At 37.9% G+C, this 27890-nt stretch overlaps 1 protein-coding gene across 4 annotated transcripts; it reads right to left on the bottom strand.

The window, feature by feature from the left end:
* Positions 1–33: 33 nt before the first annotated feature.
* On the bottom strand, positions 34–26884 carry LOC107796835 (mannosyl-oligosaccharide glucosidase GCS1). Of its 4 annotated transcripts, XM_016619660.2 has the most exons (22): positions 26442–26884; positions 26291–26364; positions 24727–24978; positions 23655–23829; positions 20600–20686; positions 20415–20483; positions 20239–20335; positions 18403–18485; positions 17459–17566; positions 11121–11242; positions 10889–10996; positions 10723–10796; positions 7131–7256; positions 6282–6349; positions 3635–3784; positions 3509–3559; positions 3288–3344; positions 1087–1236; positions 807–898; positions 580–689; positions 425–488; positions 34–319 (listed from the first exon to the last, which is right to left on the bottom strand). In XM_016619660.2, exons 1-22 carry the CDS (start codon positions 26865–26867, stop codon positions 175–177), a joined length of 2688 nt encoding a protein of 895 aa, XP_016475146.1. In that variant the 5' UTR covers positions 26868–26884; the 3' UTR covers positions 34–174. The 4 variants fall into 4 exon arrangements, 3 of the variants coding, with proteins under 3 accessions (XP_016475146.1, XP_016475147.1, XP_016475148.1); XM_016619661.2 differs by lacking the exon at positions 20600–20686 and having other exon boundaries at positions 26442–26869; XR_001650519.2 differs by lacking the exons at positions 34–319; positions 425–488; positions 580–689; positions 807–898 and adding an exon at positions 2873–3032 and having other exon boundaries at positions 1098–1236; positions 26442–26869.
* Positions 26885–27890: the final 1006 nt, after the last annotated feature.

Raw genomic sequence — 27890 nt, 5'->3', positions numbered from 1 at the left:
TCTTTTATCAATCTCACGGGCGAACCAAATAAGTTTACCTTTAAATTCTTTTAGTAAAATGCATTCTCGGATATCGGTGGATTATCAAAAACACTATTACTAGTAGTAGTATACATATAAATGCAGAATGTCAAAAATTATTGTTTTGGCTCCACTAGTTTGATATTACCATCACTAAACTTCATGGTAAGCTTCTGCCATGATCAATAGCACAGTGGCTGTCCATCCAGTAAACAGGCGAGCACCTTTTCCTTTCCCTCTCTTCTGATCATATTGTTCCCACAGATACCCTGTCCGCTGATAGTTCCCAACTATATTTCTGTGATATGTTAAAAATGAAACAGTATGATTGTATACCCCATGTGAGCAGCCACTATGTATAAAGAAAATTACGGAGCAGTTTCAGTTGGGACAACAGCAGTACCTTATCAAATTGCTCCTCAAATCAGTGTAGATGGTTTTGGCTCTTTCTCTGTGTGGTCCAGGCTCTTCAAAATTGAAACAGAAATAAATTGGTTTAATGAACATCTCAAATAAAACAAAGCATCAAGAGTATTCTTGTCCTTGTTCATTTTGTACCTTGAGAGTAGTGATGAAGTGAGGAAACAATCAAATAATTCAAGGGTATCCAGATTGGCCCTCTCCAATACGGAGCGTCATGCTCTGTGTTTCGTTTCATATACATGGAGCTGTAGCATCCAAAACAACAACAGAATAACATTTCTTCAGATGTTTTTAACAAAGAAACTAGGAATGGACAAAATTGTTTGCTGGAGAGTACAACATATTTCAGTCATTGCTATCACCTTGTTTTGGATAAGGATCTCAGCCCATAGTCAGTCCACAAAATGCTCCTATTAGAGATAAGGTCAAGCTGTCTATCAAGTATCCATGAATCCTGAATGAAAATAGGCATGTACGAATCCACAATGACCAGATCAAACAAGAGCAACCAGAAAATTAATAATAAAACTTTAGAGCATTTTACTGCCAGTTGAGCCCCAAAAAAGTGAATATAAATAAAAAGCAAATCACAGTGAACGGCATGTAATATGATATTTGCTCAAATGATGCTTAAGAACTTACTGGTGGAATAAGCCTGAGGATAAATGGGAAAAGGCTCACGTAACCAAGATGAGGAACCAATTGTAAAACAGGCTTTTCTAGGACTTCTCGTACGAGCTCTCGCCTTGGGTAATTGCTGCCAGTCTCCAGTATTTTCCAAGTTAACTGAACCTGAAAGGAAAAGAGCATTCCTGAGGAAAGAGCACACACTACCTCTCAAGAACAAGTCCCTATTTTAATTTGTTTGAATTGTCTTCAAAATTTTATTTATATTATATATTGCAATTACTCTACGAGAGAGTACTGTGTCCAAGTCGTGTATAATGCATTGAAGATGTGATTGATTTTACTTAAAGCTTTTGAATATTAACTAGGTCATAAATAATCCATAAGTATAGTTTGCTAAAAGGAATTTACTTTAAAAAGTAGTAAACTGTCACTTGAACTAGTTGAGAATGACTGTAAACTGGACATTAGCAATGAAACTCAAAACTGTTATTCTGTAAATTAATTACTTCAGCTTCTCCAAGTTGGTGCATGTACTTGTGCAAAATCTTTCTTTTTCTGATGATATTGGATAATTATTAGTCAAATAAATACTCATAACAAATAATTGTAACTTACTATCATTAATTATCTATGAAAACTATAAATTGAAAAGGTCAAAACCAATCTAAAGAAAAGCCAAATTGAGAGAACGAGAGTCATTAGAGGCGATAGAGTGAAATTCAAGGTTAGTACATTTAAAAGAAATGGAGCTGGTATAAATAAGTGCAACCCGCAACCCGCCCCGCTATAATTTTAAAAAGATTTGCTTCAACCCGCCCCGCACCCACACCACCCAGCAATTGTGTTCCCCCGCACCTGCATCGTCTCATTGCCATCCCTAACCACATGATAAGATCCTTTCCCAGTCCAATGGTTACTTCAATATGGTATTGTTGTCCAATGGCAATTGCACAGTTTGGTTTAGATTTTGGGGCGGTTAACAAAGTTAGAGTCAATTGGCCTGTAAGCAATACAGATTATTGTTAGGCTAATATCTTTGCTAGAGTTTTTTTGTAAGAAATTATTAGGGTTTCTTCCAGTTTAGAAGAATTTGTATCGGTTTAGCTATTGACCTCCATTCTCATGTTGTAGTTCTCATCTATGTTATGATGGTGGAAAGGAAAATTTGAGCTAGTAAACGCAAAGGATCATGATCTTCAATCTACTTAACAAAATGTGAAAGCACCAAAGTAAGCATGTGTAACAAAAAACCAATTAAAAAAGAAAAAGAGTAACAGCAATTAAGAAGGCTAAACTAAAGTCATGTTACTAAGACTCAGCTAGGTTTCTCATTAGTTCTCTTTTTCCAGAGAAACTTGATTTTTTTCCCTCCGGAAGCATTTTTGAGCTCCTCTTAATTTGAGCATAAGATGCTTAAAGATATCATTTGATATTATTTTGTATTGCACGGTGACTCGTGAGCTTAACAGATTTCAAGATAGGAATTCCTCAATTTGGGTACAAGAGAACAAACTTCAAGATCCAACCTCTCGCACCTTCTCACTGGGGCATCGGTATTCCTCCTCTTTACATGCCCAAACTATCTCAGCCTCGCTTCCCGCATTTGTCCACCACGGAGGCTACTCCCACCTTGCCCATATATCTTTGTCCCTAATCTTATCTCTCCTAGTATGCCCACACATCCATCTAAACATCCTCATTTCCGCTACTTTTATCCTCTGATCGTGTGAGTTCTTGACTGGCCAACACTCGGCCCCATACAACATATTTGGTCTAACACTCACTCTATAGAACTTACCTTTAAGTCTCGGTGGCACATTCTTATCACATAGGACACTGGATGCGAGGCTCCATTTCATCTACCCCGCTCCAATACGATGTGTGACATCATCATCAATCTCCCCATTTCCTTGGATTTTTGACCCAAGATATTTGAAGCTTCCTCTCTTGGGGATGACCTGTGTATCAATTCACTTCCACATCCGCCTCAAAGTGCAATGTGCTAAATAAGGTAAAACAGCATGCATGGAAAATAAGACAAGATTCCAATGAGTTAATCATGGATAAGACCAGGAAGAACCAGCAAAAGTACTTCATCTGAACTTGGTCAGGTTTGGAATGTAGCAAGCACAAATAAAATCTGCATCAATCACATATATGGAAAACTCAGTGGACTCTGCCCCCAGGACATGTTAATATGATAAACCACGTACCTTTTCTGTATGATTTCCATAATCACAATAAGCTCCATTGGCACTGTCTAAGTGCATCTGCAACATTAAAAATCATTTGAAAGAATTTTTGACGTTCAATAAGTGCAACAGAGATTTTAAGGGGTGCCTCAGTTATCCTGTTATCATACATAGTTACAATTTAATGCTAAAACCCTATCTGGATAGGAATAATTACGGTTAGGAATTAGAAGATGTTTCACCTTGTTAAGAAGTTCAAAATCTGAGAGCATCTTTGCAGTAAAGCCATACTCCTGCAAGAGTTATTGCAGGACTCAGCAAATTATACAAAAACAATAATGCTTTAAGAAACTTCTGTATTTTAATACCTTTTCAACATCTTTATCCATCTTCAGAAGCTCTGCAATTGAACGCATGGAATTTGCTGCAAGATGCATCCAGCATCTAAGATCCACATGCCGTTCATCTTCATTTGGGTGAGATGCACGTGGATAATCATCTAATCCAGAGGATAATGTCTGTAAAAGCCAAAAATCGTACGTTTTATAGTCGATTCATGCACGAAGCAAAAAGAATCAGCCTCAGGAATGACCTAGGGTGATCACAGCGCACTGATCCTGTAATTGTTCTATAATATGGTTAATTTTGTTCGCGATTCCTTAAGAATATCTTGCCCATTTTTGTTAGGAATATAATTTAGATAATTTGGTAGATATGAACATCTCGGGGATGCAATCCCTACACAGAGTATATCTTACCCAAAAGACAAAAACAACCTAGACAAGAATCATGAACCCCACCAGAAAGTCAGATGCTACTCCTAATTCCTCGCCCAAACTCCTGTGATTAACAGTGACCTTGCTTCCCTTGATGTTTTTACTATCAAAACATTTAACAAGTCACCAACCTCTTCACCTCTTTTCATTTCGGTAGCTCCTTCCTAACCGACATACTCTTCCAATTGATGCAAAAAGATTACTGACTCCGTCCTCGGTACTCTCTCCAAAATTCCCCAAAAGCCTTAAATTGTTGCCATTCATTATGACATCTGGATTTTTGTTCGAGTTTAAATGTGTTCCTCTACCTATTAACTAGACAACAGTACCCTTAACATCTTTGACAGTGTTATACTCCGACTTAGATAGCTACTTTCTTCGATACCATAATTCCCTTCAGATGTATAATCACCTTATTTTTTGAACCTTCCTCTAGTCAACTTCCTTTTGTCATTGCAGTCCCTCTACAGACATCTGATCAAAAAAAAAATTTACTTTTGAATCTATATTAAAATAAAAACGCTGAAAGACATTGCTCTCACGCATTCTCAAACTTTTTACTTCTTTTGTAGCTTATTCTCCACACATATTTGTTGATTCCATAAATAGTACTAATAAAAAAAATCCAAGGTCTACTATTGAGTGATTAGGGATCAAATATAGGTCGTCTAATATATCAGAAATTGGAATTAGAGGGGTTCCAGTGGCTTACACTAGGGTGATTAACGACATGTACGATGGAGCTAAAACCCGGGTGAGGATTGCGGGAAGAGACTCGGAATACTTTCATGTGGTAATGGGGTTGCACTAGGGATCAGCTCTTAGCCCGTTTTTATTTGCCTTGGCGATGGATGAACCGACACGTGATGTTCAAGGGGAGGTGCCATGGTGCATGATATTTGCAGATGACATTGTACTGAATGACGAGACGCGATGTGGTGTTAACGCGAGGTTGGAGGTTTGGAGACAGACCGTAGAGTCTAAAGGCTTCAAGTTGAGCAAGACCAAGACAAAATACTTGAATGCAAGTTCAATGACATGACTCATGAAGCGGATGTAGTAGTGATGCTTGATACACAAGTCATCCCCAATCGAGGGAGTTTCAACTACCTTGGGTCAGTAATCCAAGGAAATGGAGAGATTGATGAGGATATAGCACATCGTATTAAAGCGGGGTGGATGAAATGGAGGCTCACATCCAGTATTTTATGTGATAAGAATATGCCACCTAAACTAAAAGGTAAGTTCTATAGAGCGGTAGTTAGGCCGACTATATTGTATGCGGTAGAGTGTTGGCCAGTCAAAACCTCACATGTCCATAAGAAGGTAGCAGAGGATGTTGAGATGGATGTGCGGGCATACCAGGTTAGGTAAGATTGGGAATGAAGTTATTCGGGATGAGGTGGGTGTGGCCTCCATGGAGGATACGATGCGGGAAGCAAGACTTAGATGGTTCGAACATGTGAAAAGGAGAGGCACAGATGCCCTAATAAGGAGGTATGAAAGGTTAGCCTTGATTGGTATGAGGAGAGGTAGAGGTAGGCCAAAGAAGTATTGGGGAGAGGTGATTAGGCAGGACATGATATTGCTTCATCTTACAGAGGACATGACCCTTGATAGGAGGGTGTGGAGGTCGAGTATTAGGGTGGAGAGTTAGTTGGTAGTCATGCGTTTTTCTTGCCCATACTAGTAGTATTAGTGTTAGTATGTACTTTCTTATTTTTCATATTTATTTTCTATCACTGTCTATTGTTTCTTTCGATTCGGTTTTCTTGTTATCTTGTTGGGGTTATGGTGCTATTGCTTTTTTATTTTTATTGGAGCCAAGGGTCTATCGGAAACAGCCTCTCTACCTCCTCAAGGTGAGGGTAAGGTCTGCGCACACACTACCCTCCCTAGACCCTAATTGTGGGATTACACGGGTTTGTTGTTGTTGTTGGAATTTTTTATATAACCGAAAAATCACCTAGGGTTAGTGGCTGCCCCTCTATCCTTCTCCACTTAAATACCAGACTTTTTTATGTGGCAAGGTTCAAAGCCATGACGTGCGCCAAACCTATGCATTGCGCTACCACTAAGACCAAAGCCCAAAGCCCAGGAGCATATCAGAAATTAGACTTGATGAAAGGAAAAGAAAAATACACATGAAAATGATACTACCTATCCAGTCTTCTGGAAAAAGGAAGCAAAAATACATCAGCAGAGATGTTTTCAGCATAGATATGTTTTAGATCAAAACCTTAGGATTTAGTTCACGGATCGTAGCAGCATCTCTTCCATGCCAGTAATAGCTGCCCAGTTCCTTTCCTGGAATTGCAATACTTAACAGGTTAAAACACATACTATGGTATTAGTAGAACTCATAGAAATATCAGAAACTGATTGGGCGCAGCAACATTGGTTCAGAACCCTGAGGGAAAAGCCTGAGTTAGAAGATATTTATTCTAAATTAAGCCAACAAATTGTTTTCCTCCCCAGGATCAAGGCTTAATTATTTTTACATCGAATAAGGCTATGGGTAAATGGGGTTGTTGTTTCCTAGCTATTCTTTAAGAAAATTAAGAGCAAGAGACCCAACATTGAACCCTTATCTAAATATGGTTAATAATTACAAATTGCTGGTGAAAGCTCAAAGCTACTTCCTAATGATAAAGATTCCTGTTTGATGTAGACCTTGCTGAAATAGTTGCTTTTTTCGTTACATAAAGTGCAGAAAATGGTTTTTCCCCCTATTGAAAATTTTTGCTCTTCCACTGCTGCTGCAGTTTTAAACACTTCATAAAGAAGACTGCAACGTCCAACGGTATTGTCACTTCTGATTTACAAAGGCACAAACTCAAAAGGGCAAACAGATGAATTCAAGCTGACACGTCGCATGATCACCACTAATTCTACACCTAGGAATAAGACAACTCTAAGATCACCAGAAAGCTGAAGGCTATCTTAAATGCTTTCTCAAAATTGTTTACATCCAACATGAAGTTAAGCAGAAACTTAATGACATAGAGGTTAATTTCTTAGCTCATCCAGTAGCAAAAAGAGTAGGTATATCCTTTTGTAAGGTAAATTCACAAGAGAGGAAATTTACCAGACTGGGTTGTGTTAAACCATTTGAACCATGCTTCAAGCCGAACAAACGCCCGGTCCAAGAAGACAGAGATATCACTTGCTTCAGCAGCAGCAAACTTTTCTTTCTTCAGGCTGGAAATTACATCTGCAATGCGAAACTTGTTAATGATTCCACACAAACTGTTCTACGACACCACTGAAAATTGCTTAGCCATACTCGTTATGAACTGATGCAGAAAATTGGGGTCCAATGAAATATGCAACACATAGTATGTTAAGCTAGCTAGAGCAGAACTTGCAGCCAACAGGTGGCAACTGAAAAATGTCACATCGATAGCAAATTGAATATTCCTCATGCTTAAGAGGAAGTTCAAGAAAATGTTCAAGCTCATGAACTGTAAGAAGATACACACTGTTGAAAGTAGATTAAACATCCAAGTGATATAGCGTAAGTGCTTTCAAGTTGACATGCAAATGTACCAGCTCCACATAAAAGCCTGATGTAATCAAATTCGGCACAGTAGACCACCACCACATATACCAATCCTGAATTACTCTTGTAATTCTTTCCGACAGAGAGCGCCATTTTATAGCTTAAAAAATACAACATCATTGTGTCTAATCTTCCTTTCTTGTATCAAAACAGAATTGACACATTTTTTTTGATAACCGAGAAATCCCCACCCCTCGAACCTGTGACGTACGCCTAATCCCACATCACGTTGGGCGCTCTTATCACTTACCATTGATCTAAAGCCCAGGGCCGAATTGACAGATTTCACTCGAAGATACATAAATTTGTTCAGCTATAACCCCAAAACACTCTCCGCCACAAGCACAGTGCAGAGAACATTGGAGAAAGCAGCTGAGCTTTTGAAAAAGACGTAAAAACAGGGCCCACACTCCGCAAAATGACCAATCAACCTGCTATGCCAGCTCTCTTACGAATTTAAAAAGTTCAAAAGGTTTATAACTGCATTGTATGATTAAACTAAAGTAGACAAGATTGAACAAGGCCAGTTAATACATGTTCCACTCACTGAGTCAGTAAAGCGTAAAGCAGTGCTCTTTATCAAGAAATAGTTGGGATTTTGGACTCTGTTAACAAACAAAAAAAAAAAAAACTTCTGAACTTCGGAATTTTAGCATAGATACCTACATAAAATCAAGGGATAATTTCAGAGACATTCCCTCACGTTTTGTGCAATCACACTGTCCTCTCTCGTGGTTTACGATATTACACATACCTCCCTTGTTTGATTTTTTGTGTAACAATTCTTTTAACATATTTATCATCAATATAAACAATTATGATCTTACTAATTTGCCCTTTTCAGTATACTTTTTAATTAAATTTGTAAATAGTTTTTAAAATAAAAATAATTCCTATCTCTGTCACTGTTAAAAATTCCTTTGGGATAATGCTCAAACCTCGTGTCTTGTTTACAAACAATCTAACAAGATCAGGATTCATATAAACATATCAACTTGCATACTATTACAACCTAAATAATATCTACAGGAGTAACAGAATGGCTAATGCTCAGCAAAAACTAAAGTGGTACCGAATTTTTTCCTCTCCCCAAACAAACAACAAAAGGGCTAAACTAGATCATAACAGATTTATCTTCTCAATTAATATTCTCTATCTTTCTTAAATCTTGCCTATTTTTATAGAATCTCCCATCGCACCCACGACACTAAAGAAACCTGCCGAAAGAATCCGACATCGGAAAAGCCTTCTAACGAGAAATAAAAGGAGGGGCTAAACCTGTATATTAATTGAATATACAAAACTGAAGTCAACTAAATAAAAAGCAAAACTAGTAAAACAATGTCTCTTTCCTTTTTTCACAGTGCCATGAGATTCCAATAAAACTAATTGTCAAGAACATAGTACGGTGGAGATTGTCCTGTAGTGTGTGCTCATATCACATCCAATGGCAAGTGATGAGAACTACAAATCAACACTCAAAAAGACTCGGGAGTTGCTGCCCGTGGATGCCCATTATCTCCTCCGGACACTGCTTCCTGTGGCGACTGACGGCCAATGTTCAATCCACCCCCCACCACAAATATTCCTTCCATTAATGCGCCAAGCCATATCCAATTGATTGGACCATGGGGTTGCAGAACTGGATGCAATTCGATTTTGTTTTTCCATAATGGGGGATGGAATAGTAAGGGGAGCGGAAATGAATTTTATTTAAAAAGCTGTTTATTAAATTAATTAATTAAAAATATATATTAAAAAGGGTAAATATTCAGATAATAATTTTTTATATTAATGATTAATATGTTAAAAGAATTGTTACACAAAAAATCAAATAAGGGAGGTATGTGTAATATCATAAATTACGTGGGACGTCAGTGTGCTTGAGCGAAATGTGAGGAGAAGTCTCCGAAATTATTCGTAAAATCAAACTATTAGCTGCATTATACAAGGATGAATATCTACCACGAGTTCACATCACATATCCTTGAGGTCCACAATCCAAAAATTGCAAACAAAGCATCCATCATTGGACAATGCAAAGCAAGCTTTAAATCGGATCTAGTTCATCAATCTTATGCAAGATGACAAGGATAGAATCAAATCTTTTATCCAATCCTATACTGCATCAAAGTTTTGGTGGGCAGATTTCGTACACCCTATCGTTGGGAACATCTGTCAAGTGTCACACAACACTTCAGACTCCACCATTGATTTCACATCTCTAACTTTTCTTGAATGTGGCATTACAACAAATATTATACTTCTTTGCATTTGTAATGACATTCTCTCCTCTTTCCTAAACTATTTTCTAGTTTTCTTGTTAACTGCAGAAAGTTACATTGTTCGTAAAAGGCTCTTTAACAGCCTCATTTCGTGTACATAATAGACCATTAGTATATGGGAGGTAAGAGCCCTCCACTTTCACCTAGAGCTATGGCATTGAGGTTGGGAGAGCCTGGTCTAGTACTAAAAGGTGATCTAAGAATGGGATTTGTGCCCTACCCATCCAAAAGAAAATGTATGGGTATCAAAAAATAGGTAGCAAATAGAAAATGGCATTGTCTAGGAATGATGCTGTTTGCTGCCAAATTCAGAGCCGTATCTTTTTTTTGCTTCAGGAAAGTACCAACTCTACGAATCCTCTTAACCAACTAGTGAAATGTTTCCATATCCATTTCAAATTGTTTAAATAAAGAGATTGAGAATAAAAATCCAGATCAGCTATGGCATATAACTTTTGTCTGCAGATTAGATTTTTAACCTCACCCTATCTTTTTCAGCTGTTTTTTCTCTCCTTCAGATTCATTTGTACATCGAAACTTGAAACTCTTCTTCTCAACCAAATGATGGAGACATCACTATTCAGCCTGTTGGTTTTAGCTTCTAATGATACTCAAAATCCATTGATTTAATATTACAAACAGATCATTAAACAAGCGGAACATATGTTCCAGCACTAATGAGAATTTAGTGTATGAATTAACAAGAAGGATATTGAATCAAAGGACAGCACAATGATGCTTGCAAAAATATAATATTAAGAGTCTTCTCCACAAGAATAAAATGTGAATATCTTCTCAAGAGTAGATTCTACAAAAAGTTTAGAAATGAATACCGCGCAAGGCCAAAAACAATGTCGGTGGATTTCCATTAGTTGGATGCTGAAGAACAAATTCTTCTGGGACCTTACTGCAAGGTTGACCAGATAGAAGCTTTAGATAGGATTACATGGAAAACTGCGAAATGGTTACCTAAGCTTAGTGGAAGCCATGATATATTACCTTAAGGCTTCAGCACCTAAGATTAGCTCGCGCGGAATCCATCCATCAATATTCATCAGATCCAGCCAATGTCCAATGATATCCAAGCTAATGTATATATCCCAACGCCTAAAGGTTTCAAGAATCCCCTAATAAGTGCAAATTAGAGGGACTAGAAACCAACTGCAAATATAATTTTTAAGCAGTAGATATGAATAAAAAAATAATAAAAAAACACGAACAAGCAACTGACCAGATTAGCAATTGATGAAAACCTTCATCCCACAGAAAGCCCCTTGGAAAGAAGGGCCTACTTGGAACTGCTGTATATAGCTCAGCAGGCCAGTACAAGACAGAATTATCCCCAGCATTCAGCTGCATGAGTCAGGAGATTGTAGAACTTCGTTAGACATCCAAATGGTTACGATTATTGAACAAATAACTGAAGGACGCTAAGAGCGAAAAAGATTCAACTTCAAGAAGTACTTGTGATCATTAAAAGAACTTTGACGGCCCAGTACTGGTAACGTGAAATGGTTAAAACCAAATATCAACCTAGCCAAATGATTCATTAGTACATCCAAATTCTTGAAGCATATACTTGGTGTGGTGCAGGGCAGAAAATTTAAAGCAGACTGCACACTCATTAGTTTACTGAAGCCAAAGAAACAAGAGAAACAGCAACTTGACTAGATGCTTTGGGGCCTTCTTCTGTTCTTTATTCTTTGAAATATCAAAAGTCATGGCAGGCAACATTAGTATGATGAAGTATATTTTGCAATCAGGTTTAACTAGAACTTTTGCTGTTCTCTGCCCCAAGAGAAGTGCGGATTTGAAGATGAGAGCATAAACATGGGAAGGTTTCCTTGTCCATAGTTCTTCTTGGAACTCTTTATTTTCAAGATTTTAGCAACTTATCCTCTTCTCTCATGGTCTCACCTTTAAGTCTCAAATCAAAATGAAACAGCAGGATATTCCTATAACCACTTAAGCATTAATAGCTGCTAGAGAGCTAGTATGTATAGTATCCCACATTGGTAGAGAAGGGTTTAGCACTATGTAAACACCTTATATAAATAGGTCTAATGTAAGACACAAATGAATACAAGATCTTTCTTCCCATATCTTAAACTCTCACATGGTATTAGAACGAGACTCAACCCAATTTATTATTTACCCAATGATGGGACCCCATCTTATATTGTCCACACTCCAACTGTCATGCCTGGATGCGAGGGGGAGTGTTAAGTTCCCACATTGGTTATGGGATGAGAGTTAGGACTCCTTTTATCATTGTGCATCATTCCGGTGACATCCGGGAAGAAAGACCTCATTGCCGAACAATTTTCCAGCGAATAAATAACTGTTCCGAGGGTTCACCGCTTCCAAGGGTACTCTGCATATACGTACCACCAATACGATCGGAATCCCCGTGCGACCAGAACCAACAAAAATCGCTGTCATTGGACCTCCCACGCGCTCACACGTGCCGACCAGAAGGAGGAATTTTCCAGCGAGATCCAGCCACGTGCCGGCGCGTGAGACTCACTCCGGCAAATTCCAGTGAGAACTTTTCATCTTCGGTGATCAACTATTCATTCCGACCCCATCCATTCAAATTCCACCACATCCCAGCGATTCTTTCCAGATTCCAGCAAACTTTTTCAAATTCTAGTGACGGCCAAAATTTTCTATATTCAGGTTTGTTTTTCTGGTTCTTAGTGGTCGCGTGCTCTAATTTCAACCGCTTGAAATTTTCCGACAACATACAGAGTGTTTCCAGCGATTCCTCATTGTTGCAACATTATACGGAGTTGTACCAATATTGTTCGCCCATTTTTTGTTTTCAGCGAGTTTTTGCAAAGTTGGCGTAATTACGAGAGGTTATTTGATTTTTGATTCGAACAAATGGCAATGAATATGTTGAATAGTTGGATGGTTTCTCTACCAAATTATATTGAGTTCCTTCAGTAAAAACTAAAAAGCACGTATCAGACATCTTTTGAGATAGCTTCTGTTGTTGAAACAGGTAATAGCATGACTTGTGTCTCTCACTCTTTTTTTCCAAACTCTTGGGTCATTAATTCAGGTGCATTTAATCACATTTGTGGTAACAAATCTGTTTTCGCTATTATTTCTTACTCTCAATCACTTTCAACAGTTACAATGGCCAATGGATCTCAAACCGTGTTAACTAGAATAGGTCAAGCTAGTCCACTTCCTTTATTACCTTTGAATTCGGTTCTTTATGTTCTTGGTAGTCCTTTTAATCTCAGATCTATCAGTCGCTTAGCCAAATCACTTAATTGCTCTGTTTTATTTCTTGATGACTTGTTTTATACAGGAATGCAGTATGGGACGAATCCTTAGTACCGGGTGTGAATTAAATAGACATTATTATCTTATCCTTGCTAAATCACACGGATTCACATCTTGTCCTCCTTCAACTGCTTAACATTCACCTGATTTATTACATAAATGGTTTGAACATCCTAGTTTATCAAAACTTCGAAAAATGGGATCCAATCCGTCTCACTTGACTCATATCAGCTTAGTAAGCATACTCTCTCACATTTCCCTCTGCATCCTGATAAACGAGTATATTTACCTTTCACTTTAGTCCATTTAGATGTTTGAGTATATTTACCTTTCACTTTAGTCCATTTAGATGTTTGAGGTCCTAGTCACGTTAGTTATACCTTGGGATTCCACTACTTTGACAATTTCATTGATAATTATTCCAGGTGCACTTGGATATTCTTGATGAAAAATTGATCTCAGCGTCCAGTAACAAGTACAAATGATTCACGTCCTATGTCAGATCCTTCACCTATTGTGGACTTGTCTCCTTCTAGTCTATCGATCACTTTGGAAAGATAATCGATTCACTCTTAATCCCAACCCCCATTACATTGGTTTGAGTTATCATCGTTTATCATTACCCCATTATGCCTTTGTATCATCTTTGTCCTCTATTTATATCCCCAAGTCCACAGGTGAAGCGCTATCTTATCCTGGATAGCGACATGCTATGATCTAAGAGATGTCTTGTTTTACATGCTAGTGGCACTTGGAAGCTTGTTCCTCTTCCTTTAGGAAAATCTACTGTTGGTTGTCATTGGGTTTATGTCGTCAAAGTTGGCCTGGACGGCCAAGCTGATCGGCTTAAGGCTCGTCTTATTGCCAAAGGGTATACTGAGATATTTAAGCTTGCTTACAGTGATACTTTCTCTCCTATGGCTAAAGTAGCATCTATTCGCCTTTTTCTATCCACTCATGTTGTTCTCCATGAGAGTGCGAAGGACGGTGTCTATTTCAGATAACCAGTTCGGGTTCATGTCGGGGCGATCTACCACAGAAGTTATCCACCTTATTAGGAGGATGATGGAACAATACAGGGATAAGAAGAAGGATCTCCACATGGTGTTTATCGATCTAGAGAAAGCGTACGACAGGGTTCCTAGGGAGGTCCTATGGAGATGTCTAGAGGTTAAAGGGGTCCCGGTTGACTACATTAGGGTGATTAAAGACATGTATGATGGATCTAAGACTCGGGTTAGGACAGTAGGAGGCGACTCCGACCATTTTCCGGTTGTTACGGGGTTGCACCAAGGGTCTGCGTTCAGCCCTTTCCTATTTGCCCTGGTGATGGATGCCATAACACATCATATTCAAGGGGAGGTGCCATGGTGCATGCTATTTGCTGATGACATAGTCCTAATTGACGAGACACGACGCGGCGTCAACGAGAGGCTAGAGGTTTGGAGACATGCCCTTGAGTCTAAAGGTTTCAGGCTGAGCAGGACGAAGACGGAATACCTCGAGTGCAAATTTGGGGCCGAGCCGACGGAAGCAGGAGTGGAAGTGAGGCTCGACTCTCAAGTCATCCCTAAGAGGGGTAGTTTCAAGTACCTTGGGTCAGTTATTCAGGGGACCGGGGAGATCGACGAGGATGTCACACATCGTATAGGGGTGGGGTGGATGAAGTGGAGGTTAGCAACGGGAGTCTTGTGTGACAAGAAAGTGTCACCGTTACTAAAAGGTAAGTTTTATAGAGCAGTGGTTAGGCCTGCTATGTTGTATGGGACCGAGTGTTGGCCGGTTAAAAATTCACACATCCAGAAGATGAAAGTAGCAGAGATGAGGATGCTGAGGTGGATGTGCGGGCATACAAGGATGGACAAGATTAGGAATGAAGATATTCGAGAGAAGGTGGGTGTGGCCCCCATGGAGGACAAGATGCGGGAAGCAAGACTCAGATGGTTCGGGCACATTCAGAGGAGGAGCACTGATGCACCAGTGAGGAGGTGTGAGCGACTGGCTGTGGTGGGCACGAGGAGAGGTAGAGGGAGACCTAAGAAGTATTGGGGAAGGTGATCAGGCAGGACATGGCACGACTTAGGATTTCTGAGGACATGGCCCTTGACAGGGAATTGTGGAGGTCGAGCATTAAGGTTGTAGGTTAGGGGGAAGTTTGTGAATATTACTACAGCGCACTAGAGGGAGACTAGCCATTTAGGAGTTAGACTTAGGATGTTACTGATCAGCTACTGATGCAGGGCTGTATCTGTTGGATATTAGTATACCTTACATCCTTTTCGTATTTCCTATATTTCTTATATTGTTGTTATTTTGTTATTTTATGTTATGTATTTTATGTTATTTACTATGAGTCTATTGATAGTACTAATATATTGTCTCTTGTTGCTCTCTTGAGCCGAGGGTCTCCTGGAAACAGCCTCTCTGCCCTCGGGGTAGGGGTAAGGTCTACGTACATATTACCCTCCCCAGACCCCACTTGTGGGATTATACTGGGATGTTGTTGTTGTTGTTGGTTGTTGTTCTTCATTGGCCTTTTTATCCGTTGGACATCAAGAATGTTTTTCTCCACGGTGATCTTGAGGATCTAATTTATATAGAACAACCACCTGATTTTGTTACTCAGCCGAAGTCTCGTGGTCTTATATGTCAATCGTGCAGGTCACTCTATGGTTTGAAACAGTCCCCTCAAGGCTGATTTGGTAAATTCGACATAGTTATTCAAGAGTTTGGCATGACTCGTAGTAAAGTTGATTACTCTGTGTTTTATCAGCATTCTGCTCCTAATCTGTGTATTTATCATGTGGTTTATATTGACGATATTGTTATTACTAGCAATGATCATGATGGTATTACTAATATAAAGCAACATCTCTTTCAGCATTTCCAGACTAAGGATCCGAATGTTAAGCTTCTGCTAGGACAGGGGGAGCCTCTTAGCGGTCCTAAAAGATATAAGAGGCTGGTTGGCAAATTAAATTACCTGACATTTCTTTTCCGGTGAGTGTGGCAAGTCAATTTATGGACTCTCCCTATGATAGTCATTAGGATGCAGTTATCCGCATGTTTCTGTTATAAAATCAGACAAAGGGCTACTATTCGAGGATCGAGGCCATGAGCAGTTAACTGGATACAAAGATGCTAATTAGGCAAGATCATCTTCTGATAGACGTTCTATGTTTGGATATTATTTTTTAGTAGGAGATAATTTAGTCGCTTGAAAAAGCAAAAAACAGAATGTGGTTGCTTGATCTAGCGCAGAATCAAAATATCAAGCAATGGTTGTGACAACATGTGAGCTATTTTGGATCAAACAGTTGCTCAGAGAATTAAAATAATTTGTGTGAGTTGTCATTCATATTGCGTCAAATCTAGTATTCCACGAAAGGACTAAACACACTGGGATTGACTGTCACTTGTCACTTCACCGAAAAGAAGATACTCTCCGAAAATATTGTTACATAGTTTGTGAAGTCAAATGTTCAGCTTGCAGATATTTTCACCAAATCCATCATTGGTGCTACATGAGTTATATATATAACAAGCTCGGTACATATGATTTATATACATCGGCTTAAGAGGGAGCGTTAGAGTTAGTATGTATACTAGTATGTATAGTGTCCCACATTGGTAAAGAAGAGTTTAGTACTATGTAAACACCTTATACAAATAGGGCTACTGTAAGACAAATGAATACAAGAGAAATTCTTTCTTCCCATATCTTAAACTCTCACAATAGCACCATTCCTAAAATCAACCCTTCGTATACTAACTAATGTAGCTCTTAATTGCAATATCGCCTGAGCATTCTTGCAGTAAGCAAGCGTAGAAAAGAGACATATAGTTACTTGAGTAACTTCCCTTATGTGGCTATTCTTTTATAATAGAGAAATACCCGAGGGCCAATGGCACACAATGTTAAACTCGGTAGATGATGGGCCCACCCCTACCCTTCTCCACTTAAATACTTGGTTTTTGTTTGTGGCAGAGTTCGAACATGTGATGTGCGCCTAATCCACTTATCTACTTACACACATTGCACTCTTACCACTAGACGAAAGCCCTTATGTGGACAATTTTTTAGGCCCTTACTTTATTTGTTGGTGCATTTGAGGCTCAGATATGATGATAAGTTCTTGATCATAGAGCTAAGAGACATTTCTGGCATAGTAGAGATAGATAACAAAGTTACTTAAAACTGATCATTGGGTTGGTATTGTACATGTCACGAGTTTATTAAAATAACAGGGAACCAAAACTAAAATATCTTACAGTGGAGGTTGATGGAAGCCAAATCTTTGATTGGCCGAAGAAGTAGCCAATCCCACCCAACATGTTCCCCAGAGCAACCTTACCAACACTCTCAGATTCCAAACCAAGCTGAAAAGATAAGACGTAAACATTTCAGCATTTTATATTTATATACATGGATATGTTGCATCACGGAAGTTAATACAAGGAAAAATAGCTTCCAACTGCAAGTAATACTGCATCTGAAAGGTGGTACAATTAGGTCATCAGCTCGATAGACATTCATATTTCTCCTAGCATCTGAAAGAACTTGTAGAGTACTCAAAGATTGAATTCAGTCCATGTAATCAAATACATAGTAAAATTGAGAGATGTATTGATAGAAATAGAACAACTATATAACTATATAGATGGTGTTAGGAGCACTGACTTGCTTGAGTAGGCCTACTTTCCCAGATCCATACAACGTATAGTATAGTAGTACAACATATTAGTTTCAGTTAAAATATCCGCATTTATGCACGCATGATGTAACTTACCCAAGTCTATGTTGTATATATTTGTGTGGTACAAGTAATTCAGTTAAATAAACTTACTCATGCACATCACATGAACTGCAAATAGCATAATAGAATAATATATGCCTTCAGGTGAATACCAGGTGCGCTTTGGGCGAAGGGTATCAGAGGAACTTGCAGAACAGAAGTATCCCACCATCACAAATAGAGACAGTTTCCGAGAGTAGATAAAATTAAAATTTGACTGTAGCTTTTAGTATATTCTAGTGTTTCAGTCCTCTTTATAATAAAGACATAGTAGTTTATAATCCATTTTCGAACTGAGAATAGGTCAGATCTAACATCCGAATACGATTTGTTACAAAAATTTTGGACAGAGATTATATGCCAAGCTAACAAAATGTTAGAATATGAAGACAAGCAAAATCATCAATGACTGTTCGATACCTCATCAGATAGGCTAAAGCATTTCTTAAACTTATCATCGAACTCCTTTTGCTTCTCAGATAGTAAACTGGTCAGCGATATACCTGGAATGATGGAAAGAGTTTTATTTAAAGAATGAGGAAAGGAATGGTACATATAAGATAGACAGTTTCCTCAAAACTGAACATGATACACATAAAACATTTCCATTCTGGTTTAATAGACATTTTCAGTGAAAGAAAAGTTAAAGATAACATTTCCTTGGCTCCTACAATTAGACAACGGCGACCAACATCAAACTTCAAATGGAATATGGGACATGGCAGAAAAATTGGGCAATGCTTAACTTTCTCCTATTTCAGATATGAAAATTCAGTACCGACTCCGACACTCATATTTAGTCTTAATCCTGTATAAGCAATGAGGAATATATATTGTTATTCCAGGGTCAATCAGGAAAATTCACATTCTAGACACCATCCTGAGAATCTAGCAACTGAATTCCACTATCCTTTGTTTTGGAGAAGTCTAGCTGGGGCATGGTATTAAGGGTCATAACCCTTCAAATTACTGTTTTTCTGGCTCTGGCAAAAAAGCTAAGTGGTGAAACGCCAAAAGCCACCAATATCAAGCACACTTTCATATTATGCTAGTCCTCAATCTTGGAAGTGAAACAAAGCTCAGAACCATATATTTAGATACACTGAAAGAGAGTTCCATAGTTCTTGTTTTGGTAAATGCTATGACTATTGCCTAGGATGTGGTATTAGGGGTAGGCATAACCCTTCAACTAGAGGTTTTCCTAGCAAAGAAGCTAAGTGGTGAAAGCGAAAAGCCACTAGTGTCAAACGCTCGTTCATATTATGCTAGTGGTCACAGGATTCATTTTCTCACCAAAACTTTCCTGCACGACACTCAAGTCACTTGACTCAGCCTTTCACTCAACAGAAGTTCGTTAAGGAGTTGGCATTATTTTCAGGCAATCTTCCAGCCTTTATGTTAATTATCAATTACAAAAAGGACTCACAAGTTGGCAATGTTTACAACACTCGATGCCTTAGCCATCAGCCAGCCATGGACATATATTCTACCAATGACAGTTACAAGGAACAAGGGGACACTTGGCAGATAATAAGTTAATCTTAACATGCAGTTGGCATCCCCAACTACTAGGCAACATTTTAGGGAATTCAATGGTCCAACAAAATCCATATGTCACCATGGCACATGTCTAGCTCAGACAATTGCCAACAGCCATCAGGATAGAATTAGCCTTCAACTATCTAACTGCCCCATGTGCCAGGATTGCCTGTGTCAATTGCCAACCTTGGCGCCTAATTGCCCATTTTTGGCATCAAGTGACAAGCCTTAACATTCATGCTGCACGCATGTCTTGTTTTGCAAGCCCCGCACATGCTGAACGCCCATGTCATTCACATGTCGCATGCACATGTGACCATATCCGCACTTGGCACTTGCTAAAAAAATTGTGGTTTGTTATCAGGTGGACAAACAAATCATAAATCTTTTTTTTACTAGAGTGTAGGTCAACATTACATATATACCTCCTATGACAAATCATTGGTTTCCAATATTTAATCCCCTTTGACCTGCATCTCATATTTCTCTCGCTTCAGTGGAAAGGATGATTTCTACTTTCCTCATTAGTTACATGTTATGGTCAACATAATTTTAAAAGAAGAAAAAACTAATATTTCCATTTTTTTTTTTTTGGGGGGGGGGGGGGGGGATTTAAATGTAAGTCGAAATAAGCTGGAAAAACTAATATTTCAACTTTCAAAATAAAATTCCTTTTTTATGCCAATCATATTCTAATGAAGTAGACACAGCATAAACCTGTTAGCCTGCTAAGCCGTTCTTCAACTCTTGAATCACGAGTACTGGTCCCAGAAAGAAAAACAATGTCTGCTCTGAAAGGAATCCTAGCAGAGATCTGGATTAAAAAGAAAATCTACTTACAGAATATAAAATCAGCAGAAGTGCAGGAAGTGTTGGTAACTGTCTCAAGGTACCTGAAATACTAAAATGCTGGGAGAATCATCAGATGAATCCGAAAGCAGCAAATGGCCAAATTTTCTTGCCTAATCCAACATGGACAAAAAGCAAGCAATTACAGGCTAAGGGGCTAACTACATAAGTTAAAAGGCAAAGATAACTTCCAAAAATGTAGCAAAGAAAAATATGATTAGAGGCATACTTGGACTGCCAAATTTGCCAGGACAAGATCAGATAAATTGTGAATGTGAGGCGTCTTGAAACCAGAATAATGTACTTGAGAAACATCCTACAAGAAGCATTTCAAATAAAAATCCAACTGCAGATAAATGCTTATGATGAGACCACCTGCTGAAAACTTTGAAAATCTCAACATTTTGGGAGATGGATAATGTCAATGACAACGGAACTATTACAGTTTTGGCATCTGCGAGGTTTGGGTAAGGCAAAAAGGAAAATCTGGAATACCATTCCTTGCCTCTCTACCTCCACCAGTAGGGGTAAGGTCTGCGTATTTACCCTCCCTAGACCCCATAATGTGGGATTGCACTGGGTATGTTGTGTTGTGTTGGAAAACCAGTCTTTCAGTGTTTTGGAGGACTATTTGGAAATAAAGGAACACGAGTTTTTAAAAGCAAATTGGAAACTGTAATAACCATGAGCATAGTTGTATATCTTCTCTCCTTAAGTCTAATATGGCCCTTTCAAATGACACTGAGGCCATGATTGATTTTCTAAGCTCATTACAGAACTCGTAATGTAGTCCCCTGCAATTATTTCTACAGCACTTATTGCTGATTTTAATATACTACTTTTAACAATAAAAAACGAAACAAAAGAATTAAAAGAGAGTCATGGAATAGAAGGCAGAATTACCATTTCAGTTCTTATACTGTTAAAAGATAAGGTACAGATTTGAAATCAATGAAATGTTCTAAAAAGGTTATAATCAAAGCATAAGCTATCATTCTAGAACTAGCAATGAACTACAGGAAAACAAAATTATGCCAACAGAGGGTACTCTGTCATGCAGCTTTCACGAAAGATAGAAATAGCAACATAATCACAGTTTCTCCCATATAATTACTACACCTCAGCGCAGAAGGGATCAGGTTCTTCTATATAGTCATCCATGCTCTAAATGACCAGAACACAAGCCACCTTAAGAAGCACATAAAACGCTAGAATCCCTTGCCTTATATGGAGCTTATGGTAGGTAAAATTTACTGATAAAAGCAGTGCATCCATATGTAAAAGGTGTTAAGGATACAACTAAAAGCTGACCACAGCCGTCGGCATCAGCCTAACTTTGGTATAGAGCAACCTAAACACCAAATGTACATTCAAACAACAACAACGACCCAGTAAAATCTCACCGGTGGTGGGGTCTGGGGAGGGTAGTGTGTACACAGACCTTACTCCTACCCGGAGGGAGCAGAGAGGCTGTTTCCGAAAGACCCTCGGCTCAAGAAGACGAAGAGAGAAAAGAGACAATATATCAGTACCATCAACAGAAACCCAAGGAATAATAACAGTATCATAAAAATCAGAAAATAGATGAAAAGCAATAGCAATAACCAGTAAATAGACCCGACACTATGAAAAACGAAATAGTCCAATACAACATTAACCACTAGCAGTCTAAGACAAAAATCCTATCAGACTAGCCTCACATAGTTACGAAGTAGAAATAGGTGCAAATACCTCCTACCCTACAACCGTAATACTCGACCTCCACGGCTTCCTATTAAGGTACATGTCCTCGGAAATCTAAAGTCACGCCATGTCCTGCCTGATTATCTCTCCCCAATATTTCTTAGGCCGCTCTCTACCTCTTCTCGTGTCTTCCAAGGCCAGCCGCTCACACCTCCTCACCGGTGCATCTGGGCTTCTCCTCAAATGTCCATTCAAACAGTTGTTGTCAAAAGCGAAAAGATCTAACCTCTAGGTCTACCGGCTTGGGGCATTAAGCACAAGTGCAATCACTATTGGCTTTAGTTTTAAAAAAGGCACAATCAAGAAAAAAAATAAAAATATATATGTAATGCAAGAAAAATGTAACAAATCCATTCATAATTTTCCTTCAACATTTAATATATCTAATTGTTTAGTACAACCCCATTCAAGATTAACTCATAGGCTTAATGCCTTGGCTACACTGAAGCAAAGCTTAAGCAAGGCAAAGTGCCCTTCCTGAAGTTTCATAAGCTTCAGGGCTCAAGCTTAAATGAGTCTTTGACAAAACTGCATTCAAATTTGACTAGTTTCTTCCTTTGGCTAAGTTTTTTTTGCAGTTAATTGAACAATGTGGTAGAAGAAAAGGCATATCTCCACCTGAGCAAAGATTACATCCTTTTTTCTATTAACTAGAACCACTGAACAGGAGCAGAAACTTGGACACCAACATTCTAATTCTACTAAAACTAGCATATACAGAAAAATATGAGGTTCCTTCAAAGATTGAGAAATAGATTTCCCGCTCATCTATTTATTGAAAGGACTGAAAATGCAAAGCATGATATATCAGCAATTTCTCTTTCTTGCCTTTACACTCATCCAAAAATCAGGAATACCTTTATCCTCCTAGCGACGTACTCTCCTCATTGCAGTCTTTAACTCCCTACCAAGCAAAACCCTTACATTAACCATCATCCTTAACATAGCTCAGTCAAGTCAGTTTTTGGTTTGAATTGGGACTTTAGACACATTTCTCTCCAATTCAATTATCTGGGTTACTTCACCCTGAGCTCACACTAAATTAACATATTCCTGTGTCCATCTTCATGTGAACCAAAGAATAGCCCTCTAAGTTATATTTTGTAATGAAGCCATTAGCATCCTAACCAGCAACAAGACTCTAAAAGCTGAATGTGACAAACAAATGGAAAGAGCATTTTGTGTGCAATCATACCTGAAGACTACAAAAGATCTTCTAGGCTCCTACTTAGCAAGTCCTTATATAGCAGCACAAATGGAGGACATAAAACCCTCCTATAAGAAAACAAAAAAGGGAAAATAAACCAGAAAGATCGCTCAAACTAGCATTATCACTTTAAAAGTTCAGTATCCTCTTCTTTTTGACAAATCAGTATCTGTATAAAATAATAAGCCCACAAAGATCAGAAGAGCTATGGAAGATATACATAAGGCAATAGTTTCAGAGAACTGCATCAATAGATGCATAATCATGGCAAGATTGAAGACAACTGAAATCATTAACTTTTCAATTGCAACTGAAAACCAGTCAGCAAACTTACCTCTGACAATAAGTGAAGCTGCCAGTCTCCAGTGTCACTACGTGATCCTGACGCCAATACAGAATCATCATGAATATCCAGGACTCCTCTACCCAAATTAAAACTTTTTCCTCCTTCATCAGCCATGTAAAAAAACAAGTGTGCGGTGTTTAACATTTCATCATCGGGTATAGATCTGTGAAGAATTTAACGGTAAATTGTATAAGGGACACAAAGCATGAAAAAAAAAAATTAAATCCATGTATTATCATTAGACTGCAGGTGGAAATACAGCTTTTTCAGAAACAAAAATAGTTCATGTTTAGGTGGTCTTTGGTGCCAAAAGTAACTTGAAACGCAAATGCAGCAGATTTCTAATAAGAGAAGGCAATACTCTGATTAAGGTCTCTTGAAGCTCGCATGCTTTTAGAGAGGAGAGACAGACATTTGGTGCATGATAATGGAGAAAGTAGTATATGATTGTTAACATATCATCTGTGAAAAATAGAAAAAATAAAGGTAAAAATAAGCAATAGTTGCAATAACTACTCCTACTACTGCTTTAAGAATTTGGCCCCACAAAATAAACTTTTCAGAGTCCAGGCAATCTGATCTCATCCAGCAATTTTACCAAACATTTGACCAGTGCATGTTAATTGTTAGGCCCACCTTAAGTTTAAAATATGCCATCGCTCTTGAAATTTATTATTCAACGCGAAATTATCTTAGATATATCTTCCAAAAAATTCTGCCAGCTAAGCTATTATTACTTGTCAGACACATTCACAAACTAGTAACGAACAAGGAAGGAGTAGCTGATGAAATCTAGCCAACCTTTTCTTTCAATTGCCAAGAGGATCACTCAATCAATCAACTACACCTATATCATCATTAACTGCTAAAAAACCAAAAGATGAATTTTGATCTGCAGCAAATAACAAAGCTTTCCATAAGATGGTGTAACGTGCTATTTCCTTACTAGAACCTAGAGGACCAAATTCTAAACATACTTTCACCTCACAACCACTAGAGCCATGTATAGGCATGTCAAGCTCAAGAAGGGAATATTATGAGAGATGGTAAGGAGAAGTACTCATTGCTCTGCGCTCCAATTCGAACAGCCCAGTCTCCGCCATAGCCACTACCATGGCCCTTCGATTTCAGAAAGCTAGTTGTCAAGGACATTGTCTGTTCAGTCAGAACCTGATGTCCATAATCCCGTCCATTATGACTAGTCCATCCATATTGTTTCAACTCATCTGAATCTTGGCATACATGACGCATGAAATACCTCCCGTCCTTCACTCCAATCCACATTAAACCAGCAACTAATGATTGTGGAGTCCTGCAAATTGTAAGAACATACCAGTAGAAGTTTTATAATAGAGTACTTTAGCATATAAAAAAGCAAGAACCATGTAACATCACAAACTATAGAGAGCATGATAGAAGAGTTGCCCTACTCAACACCAGAAATTATGGACATCCCTATTGTCAGTAATACTTCTATATAAATCAGACAGTGGCATGGAACTTGATGCATCAACAATTTCATTGCCTAGACAGAAAATGCTCAATTGTGACACAATTAGTTGTTGAAGTGTGCCCATAGTTGAACCAACAAGGTCTATTCAAAATAGTTGAACCAGCAGAATATCAGGCATTATAGCACTCTATTTATGAGAAACATCCTTCACAACAAAAACAAAAAACCCAGTGTAATCCTACAAAGTAGGGTCTGGATCCTTCTGTTTCCCCGACTCCAAATATTTAAACGGAAATGACCAACTATTATGCAATTACTGCAAAACTTAGCCATGTTTTTGTGCAATCTTTGCACCAGATTTCACAGCTTGTCAGTTGTTGCATTCATTCGCTGCATGATATTACGAATTAGGTCCAGCGAGGTTAAATAACAGCATAACTTTGCAAGATACTTTCTTCAGATTATGTCAATAGAAGATGAACTTGTTTTATTTTTAAGCTAGAGTGACAATAACCAAAGAAATAATACCGTTCACATTAATTCTAAAACATTTTTCTCTACCAGTCCACATTAACTCTACGATTATCTTATAATGTCAAAAGATACCATTCGATTCCTTATGTAATCCTTTCATCTCTTACTTTATGTAACCTTTATTGAGTTAGGATGTCCCAGGATTCCAGTATATCACATTAAATAAGCATTTTATATCATCTTTAAAGCTACAGCGCATTGACCACTCTTTTCCATGTTTTTGTTGTACAATTTTCAATATTTGAGTCCTTTTATTTCAACAAATGCAGGACCAAGAAACTGGCATGGCCTAGGTCAGTAACCAAATATTAAATCACAAGCCACTAATGAGAAAGAACCTGAGTCATGGATAATTGAATTTTTTTAAAAGAAGGGGAAAAAGGCACCATCATAACGCAGACAATACACCAAAACCTTAAACTTTATTGAATCCTTAATTCTTACCTTCTAGCTTAAGATACAACAGGTAGTACTACCGTTATGTCTCAATCACAAATTAGACGGTTCAACTTTATGATTCCACAAAGTCCATTCCGCTCTATTTGGATAGGCTTCATTCCAATATTATTGTAAGCATATATCTATATTTACTAGTTTTATACTATCAATATACCATATGAGCAGAATATATTATTACCTTGCACGAACTCCGAAATAAACTTGAGGCCTGTAAGTACCCCAGTATAAGCTCTCTCTATGCTCTCCTTGAAACTGCCTCAAAATGTATAAATTATCAAAAAAATAAAATGTCAATGGAGAAGGAAACAAATATTCGGTATTTAATTTACCATTGGAAGATCCGTTAGTTTTGGAGCTGGAAGTGGAGTGATCACTCTGGGTTTTTGAGGTTTCTCCATGGGATTAACGATCGGATAAATGAAAAAGAGTGCGATCACAAAGGAAATAATCCCAAACCCTAGCAGGAACTTGAGGTTCACATTGAAAATGCGAATTAAGCTGTTATTTCTTGTTTTATCCTTTCGTAGTTTTGGATTGAGAGGACTGAGAATTGGGGCATTTTCGGCGGAAGATTTCGAAGCTCTGCTTCGAGTACTTCCCCGTGAAGTTCCCGCCATTGTTGGCCGTTTGTTTCCAGTTTCGCCGTCTGTGACGGATACTGGGAGTGAAGAAGTGAAATGGTAGAGGAAGAGGACGTTGAATTGTTCAGAAACGGTCTTGGGCTTTGATTCTATAGTCAACCTTTCAGCCCACATATATGACAAAAAATTTGTTTTTTCCTGCAAAAGAAAATACTAAGAGCCGTTTTAAAAACTTAATGACCGAAATATTTTTCTTTTTAAAAAATAATAAAATATGCTCCTTTTAAAGATTATATTACCCAGATACCCCCTACTTTTTATGTCCAAAATCCACCTAAAACCCTCCTTGGTTTCTTTATGGAAAATTACCATCTATCTCCATTTATAATTAGCTCATTACAAAAATTGACCAATTGATAAAATATTATTAATATTAACCAAATTAACAAATTAGCTATTTGTAGCAAAAAAATATCAAATTTGCGCTTTGTTTTGTGTGGGTGTTATTAGAATAGATTGAGCACAACTTAAGGAGCTTGAATCTCAGTTTTGGGGTGATTTGGTGAAGTTTTGAGGTGGTTTGAATTGAAAATTCGAAGTAAAAGCTGAACATGAAAAAAAGATATGTGTATCACACGGTGTATCATTTGTGTATCACATATGTATCATATTCGTATCAATTATGTATATGTATATCCATGTATACATGTGTGTGAGATACATGCGTGATACATGTTTGATACATGTGTCGTAGAAGACTTTTTTGAACTCGATTTAATTACGAATTTTGATACAAAACCAGTCCAAATCACCTCTAATATTCCTCAAATTTTGTATATTGACTTATCTATATATTTTCAATGAATTTCAACTATACTCATTGAAAAAGTTCCTTTTTTGTTTAGATTTTTGGAATATTGTATAGATTTTTGTATTCAATCACCTTATTTGCTACCTCGTCCATAAAATTTCCTTTCCGTCTTATATCTAATGTTGCTAATCATGCTTAAAAATATGGAAGGTGATTTTTGCATGTGATTCTTTGAGAGAAAGAACCCTATTATTTAATTTTTCAATTTTTATTGGCTAGTTTTGTTAGGTCTATGACTAATGGCTAGATGTTGGTAAGTTGAGATTTATTTGGGACATTTGTGTAAGTTTTCCTTTCTTTATAGCTAAATCGGCGAATACTAGAAT

The sequence above is a fragment of the Nicotiana tabacum genome, chromosome 5 (genome assembly GCF_000715075.1).
Source record: "Nicotiana tabacum cultivar K326 chromosome 5, ASM71507v2, whole genome shotgun sequence".
Classification (NCBI taxonomy): domain Eukaryota; kingdom Viridiplantae; phylum Streptophyta; class Magnoliopsida; order Solanales; family Solanaceae; genus Nicotiana; species Nicotiana tabacum.
The sequence above is the reverse complement of the archived record's forward strand: the minus strand, read 5'-3'. Positions and strand labels throughout refer to the sequence as shown.